Source organism: Anopheles bellator, chromosome 1 (assembly GCF_943735745.2).
Source record: "Anopheles bellator chromosome 1, idAnoBellAS_SP24_06.2, whole genome shotgun sequence".
NCBI classification, from domain to species: domain Eukaryota; kingdom Metazoa; phylum Arthropoda; class Insecta; order Diptera; family Culicidae; genus Anopheles; species Anopheles bellator.
In genome coordinates, this window is record NC_071285.1 from 39,988,878 (window position 1) to 40,006,812 (window position 17,935).

At 49.5% G+C, this 17,935-nt stretch overlaps 2 protein-coding genes across 2 annotated transcripts; one reads left to right on the forward strand and one right to left on the reverse strand.

The window, feature by feature from the left end:
- Nucleotides 1-1,163: 1,163 nt before the first annotated feature.
- On the reverse strand, nucleotides 1,164-6,428 carry LOC131206353 (uncharacterized). The gene is made up of 4 exons (XM_058198877.1): nucleotides 6,310-6,428; nucleotides 5,903-6,123; nucleotides 4,303-4,456; nucleotides 1,164-1,753 (listed from the first exon to the last, which is right to left on the reverse strand). The coding sequence occupies exons 2-4, from the start codon at nucleotides 6,040-6,042 to the stop codon at nucleotides 1,391-1,393; spliced, it is 657 nt and encodes a 218-aa protein (XP_058054860.1). The 5' UTR covers nucleotides 6,043-6,123; nucleotides 6,310-6,428; the 3' UTR covers nucleotides 1,164-1,390.
- A 4,157-nt stretch (nucleotides 6,429-10,585) lies between these two features.
- Nucleotides 10,586-14,102, forward strand: LOC131216394 (uncharacterized). The gene is made up of 2 exons (XM_058210875.1): nucleotides 10,586-13,838; nucleotides 13,913-14,102. Exons 1-2 carry the CDS (start codon nucleotides 10,718-10,720, stop codon nucleotides 14,089-14,091), a joined length of 3,300 nt encoding a protein of 1,099 aa, XP_058066858.1. The 5' UTR covers nucleotides 10,586-10,717; the 3' UTR covers nucleotides 14,092-14,102.
- Nucleotides 14,103-17,935: the final 3,833 nt, after the last annotated feature.

Here is a 17,935-nt window from a genome sequence, read left to right on the forward strand (position 1 = left end):
CATCTACAAAATGAAGGACCCGTTGTGAGTCGGTAGAATCTTGTAACTCTGAACGGCGTAGCGAAAATGAGGTGAAATAATTCGTTTATACGTAAAACAGCGCACGATCGTAAGCGGGATGGGCGTAGGGAATCCGGCATGGGCGAGCAACAAACACAACATCCACGAGATACACGGTAGAGTGTAACAAGTGCTAGAGTAAATTAACAGAGCTACGACCGATCGGCCACATACCCCGGGGTGGCCAACGATGCGCCACAGTTTGCACTCGCGCGTCACGTTGTCCCCGTGTGTTGTCGTTGTAATGTTGTAATTGATTTGATTGCCTCCACCCAGTCTTAAGGTAAGTGCTTAGGGCTAACGAATCAAAACAAAATCAAACAAAAATGCATTAAGGCCAGCGTTTATATAGGGCGGGGTGCTGGTGAACAATTCATAAAAAGCCACGCGGCCCACTGGCCCAAAACAAGTGCAAACCATTTTTAATAAAAACCAATTCGTACGGATCTCTCGATCGAGAGAAAACGTTACGAAAGTCCAAAAGGCAAAGGCAGTAAGTAAATAAATAATCAAACATCAACAGTTTCCAAACAGGCAGTAGAGTAGCGTCGAGCGAGTGGTTTTTGAGGCAATTCTATGCAGTGGGACGGCGTAAAGGGGAGACAAATGTGGGGATCGTGAGCGTAAGTTATATTTAAGAAAACTGAATCCCTTTTCCAATCACGGAAGTACAGCAGGGAACGCGTTGGCCTTCCTCCCCAGTTCCGGCCCCTATCCCGAAACAAACATGCAATTAATAGCCGTACGTTCGGTGCACGATTGTACGGGGCGAGTTCTATTATTGAAAAAACAACAATGATGAAGATTATTATTACGGTTAGAATAGTGTTTCGTTTAAACTTATTGAAAGCAAAAAGTATATTATTGAGTAAATGTGTTTTATACAAAAAGGGCGAGAACTCACAAAGGGAATACAGAGGAGAGAAGAAAAAGGCAGATCAGATAAGAAATTAAATATATAGATGATGGTTAAAAAAAGCCTTCCTCGGGTGTCCACCCCTCTGTACCCTGGAATCCCCATCGAAAGAAACGATTTTACAGTACCTCGGCGATAATAGATAAACACATCGACCCACTGTTGTTTGTTATTGTTTAAAATTTATTCTCTAGCTCATTTCGTCTCCCCTCGATATCCAGTTACTCTTCCGTTTCTTTCTCTGCGCTTCAAGTTGAAACAGCTGGAGCAAAATAAATATTTGTAAGAAGTTCAGTGTCAGCGTCGGCAGTCGTTTGAGTTGGTGTCCCAACACTTTCCTCCGTTCCGGTTCCGGACCAAGTGTAGATGGGAAGTAGAGATTAAAAACCGCGCCCTCGTGTCAAATCATCCCTCTTAGATGCGCAGATTGGGGTTGCTGTACTTGACGTACTTCAGCAGGGCGTCGTTCTCCTCGCACACCCACGGTTTCACGTGATGGCAGGCCACGTCGTGCCAGTGGACGCCGTCGTCGTAGAAGTTGTTCAGAATGGCCAAGCAGTTCTCGGAGGCGCCTCCCTGGATCAGTTCGCGGTTGTCGGGCTGCGGTTTGCCAATGCCACCGCCCTCGGACCAGTCGTTCTGGTTGCGCAGCGTCGTCGGGGCGAGCTTCTGAAGCTCGGCCGTCCAGAACCACCCGTTCACGTTGGTCGGCTGAAGATCGGGTCGATCGCACCCCTTGAAGTCGCACAGCCGTCCACTGGTCCAGATGTATTTTTGCTGCGAAACGGGTTGAAGAAATTGAACATTAGGCTCAGGCTATTGATTGCCACAGTTTATTATGCAAATCCAAGATGGTGGGTAAATTGGGCAGAAAAGATGAGATCGAAGAAATTTTAATCGAAGCGTCGTATCCCGGAATCGTTGAAACAAGTCCTTTGGCCTATGGACCTCGGACAGACCTCGTTGATAGGAAATAGCAATAGAAATACCAATTTAAAAAAACACGTCCACGTCCATCATAAAGGCGGCTCTTCGCTGCCCTTTTGAACAAGGCCCACCGCGTAAGGAAAGAGAGCAACTGGCGGAGAAGCCACGCGCTGACGCTCAGGAGCCACGCGCTCATCACTCTTGAAAGTTTCAGTTCCTGCGAAAATCGTAAACCGATTAATGGGCACGCAAGACAAAACCCAGAAACGGTACAAAAAAAAAATCGCGTACCCATCCGCATCATCATCATCAAACCTAACGAGCACCTGCAAAATACCCGGCTCGACGTTGGGGCATAATTCGGTCCTTCTCTCTTCTGGTTTTTGCATCTCAACGCCCGACTAAAGGTTAAATGAAAAATTCCCATCAACCCAGCTGAGCTGAGAGACCACGGGCCACGGCAGCCGAAAGTTTTCCACGATCCTCGTGCAACCACCGCCACCGCCTATCGTGCGGTCATAATTATCGTCCGGGGCGGCATTACGTCACATGCACATTTTGGACCAACATCCGATCGGTCGGTTGGTCACGGGGCCACCGCTCGGGGAGGATGGTTTTCACACTCATAAATCGCCCCAGGAATGTGATCATCGTCGTGTCGGCACCACCCGATCGAAACACGGCGCTATCATGGGACCTCGGAGGAGAAGCCGACTTTCTGCCGTGGCTCCAGTGTGTGTTTATCTAGTGGCCCCCAACGCTCGAGAAGCGTAGGCAAATAAGGCACTAGAGGCTCAAATAAACACTCCTAAAAGCCCAGCGGTCCTTTGTTGAGTTCCATCGGTGCGTGGCCACTCTATTGCGATAGGGTCGGCCCCCGAAAAAGGGCCAAACACTCCTTCGGGGAACCGTACCCGACTAACGGTGCAGCCTTGCGGCTTGTGTAACTTTTAATGCCAGCTTCAGGACAAGGGTTGTGTAACTGGCCAATCGACGACGGAATCCACCAACTAAACGCATTAATTCACGATGAATCTTCCTATTAATAGCCGTAAGATGCCTTCAAAAGTGTGCATTCGAACCAAATAAACGAAATGGGTTATGGCACCAGAGTACGGGATCGGCGGCCGCCAAACCGGGGCACCGTCCTGCGGGGAGCTTGTCAACCGGTTTAAGGGAAAGTGGCCGATGGGCAAGATAATAAGGTATAAGAAAAAAAAAGCCCATTACAATCCTTGCGGCTCCTGGCACACTCTGGGGCCCAGCTTTCTCTCTCTCCTTAGCAGCCCCCGGGGCCAAAAACCGAAAGGGGTGGCGGTCCAGCACACAATGGGTCGCTGCTTAATTTGCAATATTTTATGTCGAAAAACTGGAAACACTCTGGCCTGTGGGCTCGTTGTCCTGTCGTTAAAACAATGATCAACGGACGTAAGGATACCCCGGACACGGTGCATCCCGTGGTGTGCTGTGGGTCCGGTGCAACAGTTCCGTTTCACGCCGCCGCCGGTCGACAGAATAAATAATGTCGAACAAAAAGTGAAAGCCGAAGCCTAGTTTGTCATTCACGGCGTGCGACGTGCGACATGCACGACGCACCTAACCTAACCAAAGACGCGTAACCTCAAAAACGCAAAAATGCAAAGCGGACCACTGATCGCGGACGGACGGCGGGTTTGTTTGCGGCCGCGATGGAATGCATCGTCGCCGGTGACATCACGGGGCCATGCGGGGCAGAATATTGATGAGCTGGAGCAGCCACTGAAAAGGTGGCCAAGCCAATAGATAGCGTGTGCTCCTCCCTCTGCCCGGACGTTCCGGAGACATTGTAAAGCTTTTGTTGCGTTCCATCAACGTCACAACCGTCGGGCCGCGGAAGGTCACCCACCGGACCCGGAGGGAGTTCCAGATCTGGAGGAGGAGCGTGTTATGCAAGCGACGGCCCCGCGCGCGCATCGCGATATCGGCTTTCGATGGTCACATTTTATCGCTTTATATCGGAGGACTGGCGCCGGAGTGATTCCGTAATACAGCGATCTGCGAGACGCTGCGAGGAGATGCAACTAATGCTCTGGCCGGTGGCCGGTGGCTTTGCTTCCGGGGGGCCTCACGATGGCATAACCAATAATCACACACCCACCATCGCCAATGGAGACATCAAATGTCACATCCAGTGTGCAATCGGAGTCAATCTTCTTCACCAGGGCCCCCGGGCCTCTCCACCGCCCGAGACGTGCCGGGCGTGATTTATTGTGACAAGCCGACAAGGGCCCACCAAGGCCAAGGGCCAAAACGTAGGCCACCGTTGGCGCTGGCGACTTCGAGAACATTGTCTTGCCGCTTTATGAGGTGCTTCATGCCCCCGGGGGGGCAGCTGGTGGGACGCGCCCCACTCGACTTACCCGGCCTTCGACGATTCTCTGCTTGATCCACTCATTTTCCGGGCTCGTCTCGACCGACACGCTGTCCATGCAGCGCTGGCGGCAGAAGTTCCGTGCGTCCAGCCAGTCCTTCTCGACGCCTCGTTGCGTTGGGTCACGCCACGAGAAGAAGTACCTAAGCGACGGGATGGAGACGGATAGAGAAACGTGTTTGATTTTCTTTATTAGATTTTATTTAGAGTTAATCAAAATTTCATTTGAAATTTAGATTTATTATTCTACATCAGCATGGATCGTCAATTTGATCAACTTTTTTACTTTTCAGATTACAACCTTAATCATTCTTCCAAAATGCATTGTGCTAGAAATATTATAAATGCTCGAAACTGAATAAAATTCTAATCAGATAACTATTGGCTGCCTTGAATAACTACAAAAATACGATCGTTGGATCAAGATGGGCTATTCAATTATACTTTAATTGATCAATAAGAATGGCTCATCAAAAAAATCAAAGATGGAAGAATGGAGCATGTGAAACGTAAAGAACGCAACGACCCAAGTCAATAAACCCATCTCGTTGGGGGGGGGGCCTCTCTCTGGCACCGAAATGATCACTGAGAGGATGTTGAAACATTCCAGCATCCGGGCGTGAAATGACTCAACATGTTCCAACAACACCGTAGGCATATTACAATAAATATTCATTGGCATATCCCAGCGAAGCGGACGCGGACCAACGACCGCAGTGCGCTTGACTCCACCCGACAACCCAACGCACCCGGGACGCGCTAGAACAGGTTCTAACATAATTTATTCGAGAGAAAGTAGCCCAACAACCTTTGGGCGGGGCGCCTTCCTCGATTCTAACCGATCATGCGTTTTATTTCCCGTTTGCGTGCGGGCGCTCTCCAGGGAGCTAGCTTACATCATAGCCTCTTTCTAGGCTGGGCGAAGAGCGGCCTGTTTTTTGTTTTGCTTCGTACCAGGAAGTCGATCGTACGATCGTTTGAACTCTTCCCAGCGATTATGCTAAGACCTCTCACATAAAACTCCAAATGACATTGTTTATATGTCTAACTCTTCAGCTAACAAGGCTCAAGTGGGATCGATTCGTGGATCGAAGCGGATTAAAGGCGCAAACAATGGCGCAGCAAACAATGATACCAACGGTGGAGGCAATTTTTCGCCCCGATACATCTCCGCTAAAGACGGCGCTTAAAATGCCATAAGAAAACGCATCCCACGGCGCATTCTGGCCACAGTTCTCACGCTACGATGTTTTCCACCTGTTTATCACTGTGCCACATCAAAATAGGTACCCCCCCGTAGCGGACATAAATTCATTGAGCCGCAGCCAACAGCAGCACATAATGCCACCGAAAGTGGTACCGAGAGGTGTACTGGGGGTTGCGCAAGGAAATTGACGCGTGACGTAAGGGTGGCTGCGGGGCGACGATCGAGATCGAAACCGCGATGAACCGCGAAATTCATCGAAAAATAAAAACAAGTTTTTGGGTGCAACCGGTGAAACACTTTCTCCGCCAAACAAAACAAAACCGCGCGGGTTTATTGCCGGTGCCGGCGTTGAAGTCTTTCGTTTCGGAGCGACCACGCTTACCCTTTGCCGTCCGGTGCCCGCTCGTGGACGATTCTGTTGGCGCACAGGCCCGGATTCGGCGCGTCGAGCGTTCTGCCGTTCGGGAACTGTGCGGCCGCGAGGCCGACGAGGCCTATCGCTATCAGAACGAGCTGCTTCATGCTGCCTGTGTTCCTGGAGGCTTTAGGAGGTTCCGTTTTCTTTCGCACCACCCCGTTCGCGCGCTCTTGTTTTCGTAAGCTCTGTAGAATGTGAACGAGAATGAAACGGGGGGTTTTTAATGCACGAAACACCAACTTTACGAAACCAAGCTTAAAAGTACACTCCGAATGCCGCTGCGGGATTGATCCGGGAATCCGATCGCAAAAAGGATCGCTGAAACCGTGACCTACACGAAACGGACACCACGGCGCCACACGCACACGTACCTTACTCTCGATCGTGCGGCCCACTGCCTACTGAGGAGAAAAACTCCCGTACACCATTATTTATAGAGATGAAGATGGCACACATGACGCGCCGAGGGCAGCCGCGGCGTGGTCGTGGGAGAAACGCCGAGCCTCGAAAACAACCACCAACGGCACGACTGAACGGGTCGGGGATCGGAGCGAGACACCAGCAAGCGGATTCGGCTCCGGGAAGAAAGAGAAACCGGAACGGCGCAGGAGGAATCGACTTGTGCGTGTCACAATGGCACCCAACGCGGGAGGGTCTGCCGTCGGGATAAGGAAACAAACGGCACCAGAGCGAGCGAGGGAAATGCTTACTGCACACGAGAGACCGAGAGAGAGAGAGAGAGAGGGAGAGCAACAGAGAATAGGTCTAGGGTGGCTGATCCGGCTTTCCCAGGCACGGGACCCTGGACTTGGACGCCTTGAAGGAGGCCCCGATCCCCGCTAATCGATTCATCGGATCGTGATCTGGGCAACGCACATTTGCGACCCTCGCACAGAATTGCTCCGAAGTGTCCCAATTTTTAATCCGTGTCCGTTTCATGGTAAGCTCTTGATTTAAAATTAATATTGTCGTTTTTATTAATTATAAAACAATGGTCAAACCGATCCTAGACAATTCAAACTAACCGGAACAACTTAGCAATCGGAAAAGGGGTCCACACAAAAAAAACCGTCACAAGCTCGCGATGCGGAAAACTATGACTCAATCGGTGGGCTTGGTTACCGGACAACACTCCTCTGCCTCGGTCATCCCATTTATCACACATGCTTACCACTTTTCACAGCCCGTTTGGTTTGCGGACGAAAGTAAAAGCTGCCACTTTGTCTAAATTTTCGTTCACCTCCGCACTTTGTTCCGCAGATTGTCTACGGTTTCGTTATCCCGGGAAGCGTGACGATGAAAAGAAGTGCCTTGATCGACCGTTTCACGTGATCATCCCCGAAACGTTCTTCTACAATAACGATTCTTGCTGCCCGGAGCTAAACAATCGCCTTTTAACGAGCCTACCTCAACGCTAAACGCTGTGGCTTAGAACCGTGGGCCAGATCAGATCAGAGTCCGCTCGTGCTACGGTCAATTAATCTCCCGATCCTGGCTTGTCGAACGTCGTGCCCTCTGCAGTGTCACAGTTCACAGTGGGGCAGCAGCACCTTCCGACCCCTGGGCACTCGTTGAACCGGCACACGATCACGCTGCGAGGTCCGTCAAGAGGATCCGCGCCTTATCGGTGGTCCCCATCACCATCTTTGACAGCTCTTTGGGCATTGTGGGACGAGGAATCAACCTCGTCGTCGATCATCCGTGTGCCTCATTATTAGTGCCGGTCTTCCGAGTGGTGGCCGGTGGAACGTGTCGTGTCTGCGCGCAGCCACCTTCAACTTGATCTTCGACGCCCATTCTCGGGGGATCTTCATGCTCACCCGGCTCCGTCCCGTGGGAGACTTGGTAATGGACAGAAAAAAGGGCCCTTGGAGTTCTCACTCTGCACCCCTGACGGGGGCCCTGACGGGACGATTGTGATTTCACTTTCCTTTCGTAGCGGCAGTGTTTGGATGACGCGAATTGTGCAACCGATGGGTCCGCGAGTTAACCGGGGCTTGATCCCTTGCGGTGCCACCCATCCGTCAACCTGAAACGTGTGAATTATTTCTCGCACTGATTGGTCCACTTTCAGCGTTCGGTAACGCGCGCACACTCATCAACATCCGGGCCGTGGCGATCGGAAAGCATTCTGGGATCTCGGATCCGCTCCACCCGGTTTGAGCTCTCTCAAAATGGCCGCTGCCGTGGCGATCTGCCCTCCGGTTGCATTATCATTTAACCAAACACCCAAAGAGGGCCATCGTCGGGCGTCGCGCGTCGTCGGAGAAAGTGGACACAAATATTTAAATCACGCCACGGCGCGCGGCGCGGTTCCGTTACGCCAGGCGAAACGCCGCCGCTGTGCGAGGGTGGGCGCGGGGGACTGTCGCCAAAATATATTTGCGTTCAACGTACTAGCGGAGACCCGCGTTGGCTTTGGTGGAGCCTTGGAAGGTCGGTATCACGGCGTCACGGCGGCGGCAAGGAAACAACGGCATCTTCTGCATCTCTGCACATCATAATGTTTGTCCGGCACTTAATGTGTCGTTTTATCGCCACAACTCATTCGTGGTCCTGGCGGTGGTGGACCGTGCAAATGCACAAAACGCTTCAACGCGTCGCTCCGCATCGATTTGTTGCGCAATGGGCGCGGGAAACAATTTGCTACATTATTTTCCTCGAAAGTGGAATAGAATTTGAAGCCAATCCGATAACTATCGAAGTCCCTTTGTTGAGGGTTTTCCCCGTTTGTGAAGTGGTTTACGATTGTAAATAATAACGGTCACCTTGTGCTTAAATGTAATTGACTTTGAATTAAAAATGAAAGCATTTTAAAATGGTAACCAACAAAATGTCCGTACCTTTTAAGCCGCGAAACAGAAGGACACAGGTGGTGAAGGTGTGATCATAAGGCAGGTTGATAGTTTTCCAATAAAAAAGCAATTTATCAGTCATCTTTTAAATATTCATTTCTTTTTATCTATTTCGGGAGATTTACGAGATGATCCTGCTTCGCAGTAGGTCAATCTGTTCGTCGCGCCCAATAGGAGCCACACAAATGATTTGCCGCCTCTTTTCCCCGCTGAAGATGGTCTGCGACGGACCTCCACGTACGGCGCCAGGGAGCCCATCGGAAAGATCATAATTTCCGCATTCTAATTCCGCTTCACGATTTTGTCGCACGAAAATCGGACACCTGTTTCGTGTTTAATTTAAAACGGAAAACCGTTTTCATTTTCAGGCGAGAAGAAAGCCATCGATCGATCGATCGATCGATCGATTAGTGCGTTACCGAACCGAACAGGAAGTCGTGTCCCCGTCCGGTGAGCCAGCCGAACAAAACAGGATTTTGTTTGATCGTTCGTCCATCTTTGGGTGGGTCGTGCTGCGAATAAACTTGCTTGCCGTCCCGAAACCGGTAGGTGGAATGTTTTGAAAATACAAGAAGACCAACAATGACGATCGCATCGTACTGAAACGGCGGGATTCCTATTCCTCGTCGTTTGACCCAAATAAATCGGTCACTTTGTGTCCTTTAATATCGCATTTATGGCCCTAGCAAGGGCAGGGCACGATTTAGCGATCGCGCGTCAACTGCAGTCGCTTCCAATTGTTTTAGCGCCACGCCTAACCTCAAATCATCACGCATCAGCCCGATTGTGATTTGTCATTGGCAAAACGGAACGAAACATCTCGAACACGGCTGGATTACATATGCACCGGGCGTCGGGGTGCATGTGTTGCACTCGTAGCCGGTCACGTACCTTCTTTATGGTGTGCCCTTCCGTAGCTTGGCCGTACGTGAACCGTGGGCCGAATTATCGGCTCGTGATTTGATAATTTATGCAAATCTACCACATACCATCGGTTGCATAATCATCCATGGAAAGCATTGTTCGGATCCGTTAGGAAACATTTTTGTTTTGTTTTGGATTACCGAAGGACGCCGCTTAAAACTAGAACAGTTCCGTAGATGGTAGCGGATGGCTGTGAAGTTGTTGAAGCGAGAAATTATCCTTCACTCGAACATTGATTTTACGCGAAACTTCGTGCGTTGTGGGTCTTATGAAAATGTCAAGTCATCGAACTGGGTAGTCAATTATGTATCCCCTCCGAAAGCACACAGATTTAAATTATTCCCGCGTGAGGAACTTCTTAAAGGCCCAAGTTGCATGTCACGAATTGGATGATTTTTTGCGTAATACCAGGTACCGTTATGTTAGCGAAGCGGATATCATTTCCATGCTTTTACTACAACACTTTTGCTCTGTAAGCTCCTGAGCAATAATTTTAGTAAACTCTAATTATTACTGCTGACAGAGCAGTCGGTTACGCTTGTCACCTCGCAGCTGGCATTACAAGTTTTTATATTATAGTGCTCCTTACACTTAATTGGAAGATTCATTTGCTGATCCATTCCGAGTAACTTGCTCTCTTCAACATAAATTTTTTAGAAAAAGTACCATTTATATTTTCTAGGAAACATCATTTTTCAAATCCATGAAATAGATTAGACTGCTTTTGCTTCCGATAGATGGCGCTAGCTATGGTTGTCCCTTACACATTACGACGCCACTGACACCTGCTGTCACTCGCCGTTGTGACGCCAAAGAAACGTCAAAGACCGTCAAAACCCAAGCTTCGCATTGACGCAGCAAAATTAAGCAAAAGAAAATAATCCAAAATTTCGTCACCTCTTTTCGGTCGCTAAAGTGTTGTGGCTGTGCTTCATCTTTTATCGTCAAATGATACGCTTCTGTGCACTCGCATCCGGTGCATTGTTAGAATCTAGTTAAGATGGGAGGTCGCAAATGTATCGTCCCTGATTGTGCGTCGACAGCGACCCGTCAGGAGGACCGTGGCGTCACGTTCCACAAGATTCCGGCAAACAGAGCGGTAGCGAAGCAGTGGGTTATATCCTGTCATCTGCCGGAAGGCTTTTCCCTCGACAAAATCAGTAACGTGTGCAGCCGCCACTTCCGGAAAGCGGATTTTCAGACGTTTAAGGGCAAAAAGTACGTGCTCAAGTTCGGCGCCGTTCCTTCGATTTTCCCCTGGACCGCTCGAAGCGCTGGATCATCGCCGGAAACACAGGGGCCATTGGAGATAGAGACTGCTTCTGCGCCAAACAAGGTCAGCAAATCGGACAAGAAAGATGAGCAACCAGATAACTGTAAGCACGAGGTTGGCGATGATGACGGTGATACGGCGCCAGGAAAGGAAAGCACCGAACCGCAGGCTGCTGCGGTCGTGGTACCGACCCCTCAGAACCCCCCAACAAATGCCGCTCGTAGCAAGAACAGCGGCAAATTGAAACGCAAACCGGCAATCCAACGGACAGGCAGTGCCCGTCGGTTCGTTGCATCGTCGTCGAGAAAGAAACCACGCCGGGTATCCAAAGCTGCTGCTGCCGTTTCCTCACCCAGGAAACAGACATCCAAGAAAGCATCTATGGCGCGGAAGTCTAGCAGCCCGGATGTGGCTAGTGCTGACGTGCTCCCTAGTGGTGGTGGAGCCGAGAAGCTTACCAGTTTCACGCCAGGGACGAAGATCGAAGCACAGGACTTTAGCGGGCGATGGCACACGGCCAGCTTGCTCGAGGTGGACACCGAGGAGCGCGAAGTTTTGGTCCAGTTCGATAAGACGGACACATCGAAAACTATCCTCAACGACGAGTGGATTCCGATGGACAGTGTGCGGCTGCGGCCACTCACACAGCACGGCACTTTCAGCATGGGGGACCGGGTGTTTGCCCGTTGGAGTGATTCGCGTAAGTTTAAGGCCACCATCAAGGGAGTGCTCGAGAACGATATGTACGAGGTTATGTTCGAGGATGGGTTCGCGAAGATTTGCAAATCTCAACACATTAGCCGCATCAAGCGTCCGCTAGATACGAGCATTCGGCAGGAACCGGAAGCGACCGATAAATCTTTTCCAGTACCGATGGTGACGGTGAAAGTAGAAGCGACCGAAGGCGACGAACCGGCTCCACTTATGTCACTGGCTCAGTTTCAAATTCCGCAGGTGATGACTTTGAGCGAACTTCCGGAGATACCGCAGCAAGGCGAGTGGTGTTGCCACTGGTACAACGATTACCCGGTAGGGGAGTCGGCCGAGTTGAACGTGATCGGAGGGAAAATATGCTCGGTAGTGGTGCCCGACTGGCGTCTGCCGGAAGGATGGACAAAGCACATATATCAGCGTGTGACAGCCTTCGGACGTATGGAGGTGGTACTGGTGAATCCGAACGGAAAGCCGTTGCGATCCCGGCAGGAGGTAAAACAGTATCTTGCCGAAACAGGTGGCACGTACGACACTGCGACGTACGATTTCGGATTGCATAAGAGGCGGGCCAAGGACCTCGGGTTCTATCAGTACACACAGGCATACAAGGACGCGTTCTTCTCGAAACCGGTGCCCGTGCCGGAGTTGACCAACACTGAAATCAACATCGGATCGGTGCGCGTTAAGGTTATCGACAACCTACTGCAGTGTCCCGAACCGGACTGTCTGAAAACGTTCCGGAAAGAGAACCACCTGCAGATTCACATCAAACACTATCATAAGGAGCTGGCGAAAGGCCTTGGAGAGATACCAAATATGCAGGACCTGGCCACACTGCGAACGCCGGTCGAAAGTCTCGATACTCCCATCAAGATTGTCCGCAGATCCGCGGCCGGTGCACTAAAGACGCCTTCAGCTGCGATAAAGGAAGACCGCAAGGATGAAGCGTTACAGATAAAGAGAGAACCGGGATCGGAGGTTAAGGACGAAACAAAATTGGCGGCCGATCTGCACCGGTTGACCGGAGTGGCGATCAAACAGGAACAGGATCATTCGAATGAAGCCGCCGCCGGATTTATGGGTGACGTGTCGATGCTTAAATCCGAACCATTCACCGGAGCGGATCAAACCGGGAAGGGTACACCGGGCAGCGCTAGCGGCAGCACTTCGGCGTCCAACAAATCAAGGACACAGAGCAAGCTGGCAAAGATTAAGCTGTTTCCGTTGAAAAAGGAGCGACGCTCAAGCAGCAACAAGGTGCGCCGGGGAATCGTACAAAAGAGAGCCTCGGCAAAACGGGACAACAAACGCGCCAAACAGGTGGCCCAACGCTCGTTTCTCAATCGTCCGTTGCTGCCGCCGGAAGAGCCGGAAAGCGGTGGCTATTCGTACGGGGCGGGTGGTGGCTCTGAGTTGGGTGGTTCCTTTTACGACGATTCTATCAACGCCTCCAGCAGCCTCGGCATGGGTGGCTCGCTGGTCGACGACAACGGCGAAGCGATCAAGATCGTACGGATGCGCAAGGAGGAGATCATCAATTGTGTGTGCAAGTTCACGGAGGAAGATGGCCTCATGGTGCAGTGCGATATCTGCCTGTGCTGGCAGCACGGAGTCTGCCAGAACTTTTTCAAGGACACTGAAGTGCCGGACACGTACGTGTGCAGCATCTGTCGCAATCCGTACCGCGTTCGTCCGTCGAAACGGTACGTACACGATCAGGACTGGTTGTACGAGGGGAAGCTGCCGGTGGCTCGGTATCATGCGGCCAATTCGCGGCATGCGCAACGCTTCGACATTCTCAAGAACGCGCACACCCTGAACGGGAACTTGATGGAGCTGAAGCGCTTCATGCACAGTCTGCAGGTGAAGATCAACATCGCCGAGCGGAAGGACCATCCGAAGATGTATCTTTGGTCGAAAAAGTGGGAAAAAAGCCCACCGCGCGCTGGAGACGCTGGTGAAAAGTTGCACACGGCGGAGGGTGGTACTGCGGAGCAGAAGCAAATGCCACAGGTCCCGGTGCCGGAAGCGCCGATCGATCCGGCCGAATGTCAGGCCATTCTGCTCGATCACATTCAAAAGCAGCAAAACGATGCGAGCGGCAGGTTGCAGGCGATCGAGGCGCAGATTATTGGTACGTTCAGAGGCGGCCACAGTTTTGCGAAGATGAATTGACGACTTCATGTCACTTACCTCTTACCGTTGCAGGATTGGAAGCATACGACGAGAAGGCAGATTTGCTGGAGTCACCAACGGCCAAAAACTACCCGAAAACCAAGCAAACCATTCACATGCTGCTGAATGATTTGATGCAGCTGAAGAAGATTGCCGCCATCCATACGGAATTCAACGAACTGGCACAGGAGACGAAACCACAAGCAGAGTGAATACATGTCCGCCGTGGGAAGTTTGCTAAGTGTTTCAAAGTACATTGAGCAGTCTAATAAAACGATTTCTGATAAAAACACCGAGTGCTGCGTTTTCAATAGATTTTATTTGTTTTTTGTGAACGGGTTCGTGAACGTTAACGGTGAAATATTTCACAGAATCGAATTTTTGACATTTCCGCACCTGTATATAACTATAAATTCAGTTACCTCACGATTTAACTCGACCAAAAATGTGTCGCAATTCAAATTTACATCAGACTTTCAAGTGTTATCGCTTCAAACGTATTTTCTTTCCTATTTAGTGCTTTATTTGATACGAACGCGAAGCAGTGTTTGCCTTAAAGCAAGAGAATAATCCACTTCGAAGCTGGCTTGAAACTCATTGACGAAGAAGCCGGTCTTTGCACGCTGTTTCCCCGATCAGCCGGTTTTTGTGATTGCGGATCAACTTCAGTCCTCATTCGTCCAGTCGTGGCCGGTGCGGTCGGTCCTCTGCCTCGTTTCCGCCATAAATCATTAATCATAAATCATTCCGCCCAGGTGTGCTCCTCTGCTCGTGTTGAACATAAGGCGTTTAAACTTAAGGTCAGTGAACCAAAAGGTGTCAAAGGAGCGACTTCAACATTTACCACGCACAGTAACCCTTGAAATCGGGTACGTACGCACGTGGATTGCGTTAGCTTGGATGAAACAATCAATCAAGTGATCATTTCCCTGTTCCGAAAAAGGCTCAAGTGCTGTTTGTGACGGGTGTTCGAAGAATTCTCGGTTTGCTGCGATGGCAGAGTTAGCACGGGGAGTGAATCGGGTGTAGCAAATTGGATTCTCGATTGTTGACGAACGATTGACCAGCGAACTGAAGAATCCCGCTGTACGGTGGTGGATCATCGGCGTAAAAAAAGAATAGCCCCCCACACAACGGAAGTCAATCATAGCTCGCAGGTAATAATAATCTAATATCATTCAATGCATCATGCAGCCTTGGGGGCATGTGTGTTGTGTGGTTCGCTGAGAAAAAAGGGCATTAAACGCTGGCCATCGATCGAAGCATTGTTCCAGCGGTGATCTCCGATGATCCCTCGCGAGAACGAGATATGCGCTCGAAACAATGTATGGCCCGACGCGCGGTTTGTGTTGGTCTCTTTACGCGTTTCGGTTGCTATCACCACTTGGGGTTTTTGTTTCCAAATTACATAAACTACCGCTCTCTGTGCCCCTGCTTTTGTGTCTCGGCGTCGTGTGGTCCACTTCGTTTTTTGCAGTCGCCGAATATCGCATACCGCTTCGCCGGCTTCAAACTGTGCGTTCTTGGCAATGTGACAATTTTATTCACGCAGTGGTACAGTGTGTCACAATGCTTTTGATGAACCATCTATTTTCTGCTTCCCACTCGTCGGTGTCTGTGAAAAATTCGTATTTTATGTTACTAAAATGAACCATGGGCATCACGTGGTCTGACGATCAACATTTTTGTTTTGTGACATCACGTCGCGTGTGAGTAAAAGCGAGTAAACAGGTTGCTGTGTTTTCCCCCGCTTTGGCGAAGTGGTTTTTAAAGTACCGTTTTCAAGTTAACTGGACACGTTCGAGCCTGGTGTAGGTGAAATGGAAAGTAGAGCAGCGGAAATTATGTCACTCACTGTGTTTGGCGTCGGATTCTTTCGTTGTTTGTAGAATTAGAAGATAGAATTGCACAGATGCAAGTCACGCAAAAAACGGAAATGAAACACATGGCCAGTGAAAAAAAGATGTAAACATCTACAGATGCAAACACTAGATTTGCTGGCTAATGGCCGTTGGTCGGTTATAATTAGTGCCTGGAGTAAAATTCAATTACCGTCGGCCCCTCAAGGGGAGTTAATTCGATCCTTTAAGCACCATCTTCATTTTGTTCAAATTGATTAGCGTGAACCCATTGTAGGGGCTCCTGTACGGGCTGCTTGAAAATGAGACAGTTATTTCTCGCCTTTATTCACCAACAATACTGGGCCTAAAGTAGGAAATCGATTCACCTCCGTTTCCGACTGTGCGGACGTTCCGTTTGTGGTAAAAAGGAAGGTAAAACTCCCACGATTATCTGCGATGAATGGTACATAAATAATATGATCAATATATCACCTTCCAGTTCCTTTCAATCGAGCGTTCGCGTTTCGGTTGGCCTCATGTTAGAATGTTTCCGCGCCGCAAGGTACAGTAGATTTCCGTGGTTAGCTTCCTTCCGTTTGCAATCGGATTCGGATGTTCGTTTAGTCGTGGGCCTTCATGTTTTGTAAATTCTAAGAAAAAGATGAAAAATGAACGTCGCGAGTAGCTCTGTAGGCTTGATCAAAACGAGGGCACGAAGCGCGACCCGCATCCCGCGGTTTAATTGTCCGTTAAGTGACAGGCCGAAGCATGTCGTTTCACGATTCGATCAGCTTTTCCTCGCCAACTGATTGAAGTGATGCAGTCGGAGGGAATGGGACTTCCGAGAAGTAGCTTAAAATGCAAGCAAGGCACATGCCTCCAGTGTTTTAGTGAAGAAGAGGTTTCCTGGCCAAAGAATGTCGGCAAAGATACGCTATCGTGGTTGTTCGCAGTGTTTCAATTTAACGCCCAAAAGCGTGTCCGAACGTGATAGGACTATACTGTTGCCGTATGGTTTTGCCCGCCTGATAACGCCTGTTGCTGGCGAAGAATACACACCACCGAGAAACAATGGCGCCAGAATATTCCGGAAATTGCCACCATTTGTCCACTGCCCTCACAACCCGATACCGCTGATAGCAGCTTGATTGCGGGAATAATGCAAATATGGTTGTTTATTTTTCTTAAGGTACTAACGCTTTGAAAAGATAAACCATAAATTTCCAGCTGACTGATCGAATTGTACACAGTCATGCTTTCATAATTGTATTATGTTATTCGGTATGTAAAGATAAGGTGGAACTGAGATATACTTGGCGTACGTGGCAAAGGTTCCGTTTGCCAACGGAAGCAACAGATCGTCTTCTTTTAAGGTACCGCATGGTCCTGAAAGAGTTAAGTGAACTTCGTTGTCAGCTGAACGATGTTGCACTAAGCTCTTATGTGGACGATTTTGGTCCAATATTTCACAACACATTGAATAGATTACGTGATACGTGCTAATATCTGCCATTCACATCCGTTAAGATTGTGGGACATATTTTTGACGACTAGCGATAAGGGATCTTCTCCAACAATTCGATCACTGATAATCACCACGTACCTATGAATGGAAAACATCTTAAAGTTGATTGTCCCCATTTATCTCGCAATTTCGATAGTAAAATCCCGCACCTTAGCTTTTTTTTAAGAGAAGTGTCTAACAGCCTTGGCTAAAGCCCTTAACTATCTTGATGTTATTTGTGAAACAAGTTTTCCGCCATATCCGACAATTTGTTTTTGTTGCCAAGAGCTGATATAAATTTGCTCCACTTTGTAACAAATTTCATTGCCTAATGAGCTCTGTCTGTTTGTCCAGCGTCGTTGGAAGGATAATTTGTCTGCCTCTGAAGGTCCTCCCTCTTCTTGTTGACGATCATAAAAACTAGTGGAACCCTTGGTTGGAGCATAGAAAAGGGCACAGGGTTTATTTTGTCATTAGAAACACGATACACACGCGCCATCAATGGTGTATCCTTATCAGGGATGGGTCGTCAACGATTTATGCACACACCACTGGACGGTAATTTTGTTATTAATTAGTTGATAATGATTAATGCTCTAGTCCGCTCGGGGCGCTTGCCAGTTCCCACTCATAAACGTTTATCAGTAAAAATAACCCCGAGGCGACCCGTGCCGGGCGACTCATTGCATTTAATTCTTCGATGACGATGCA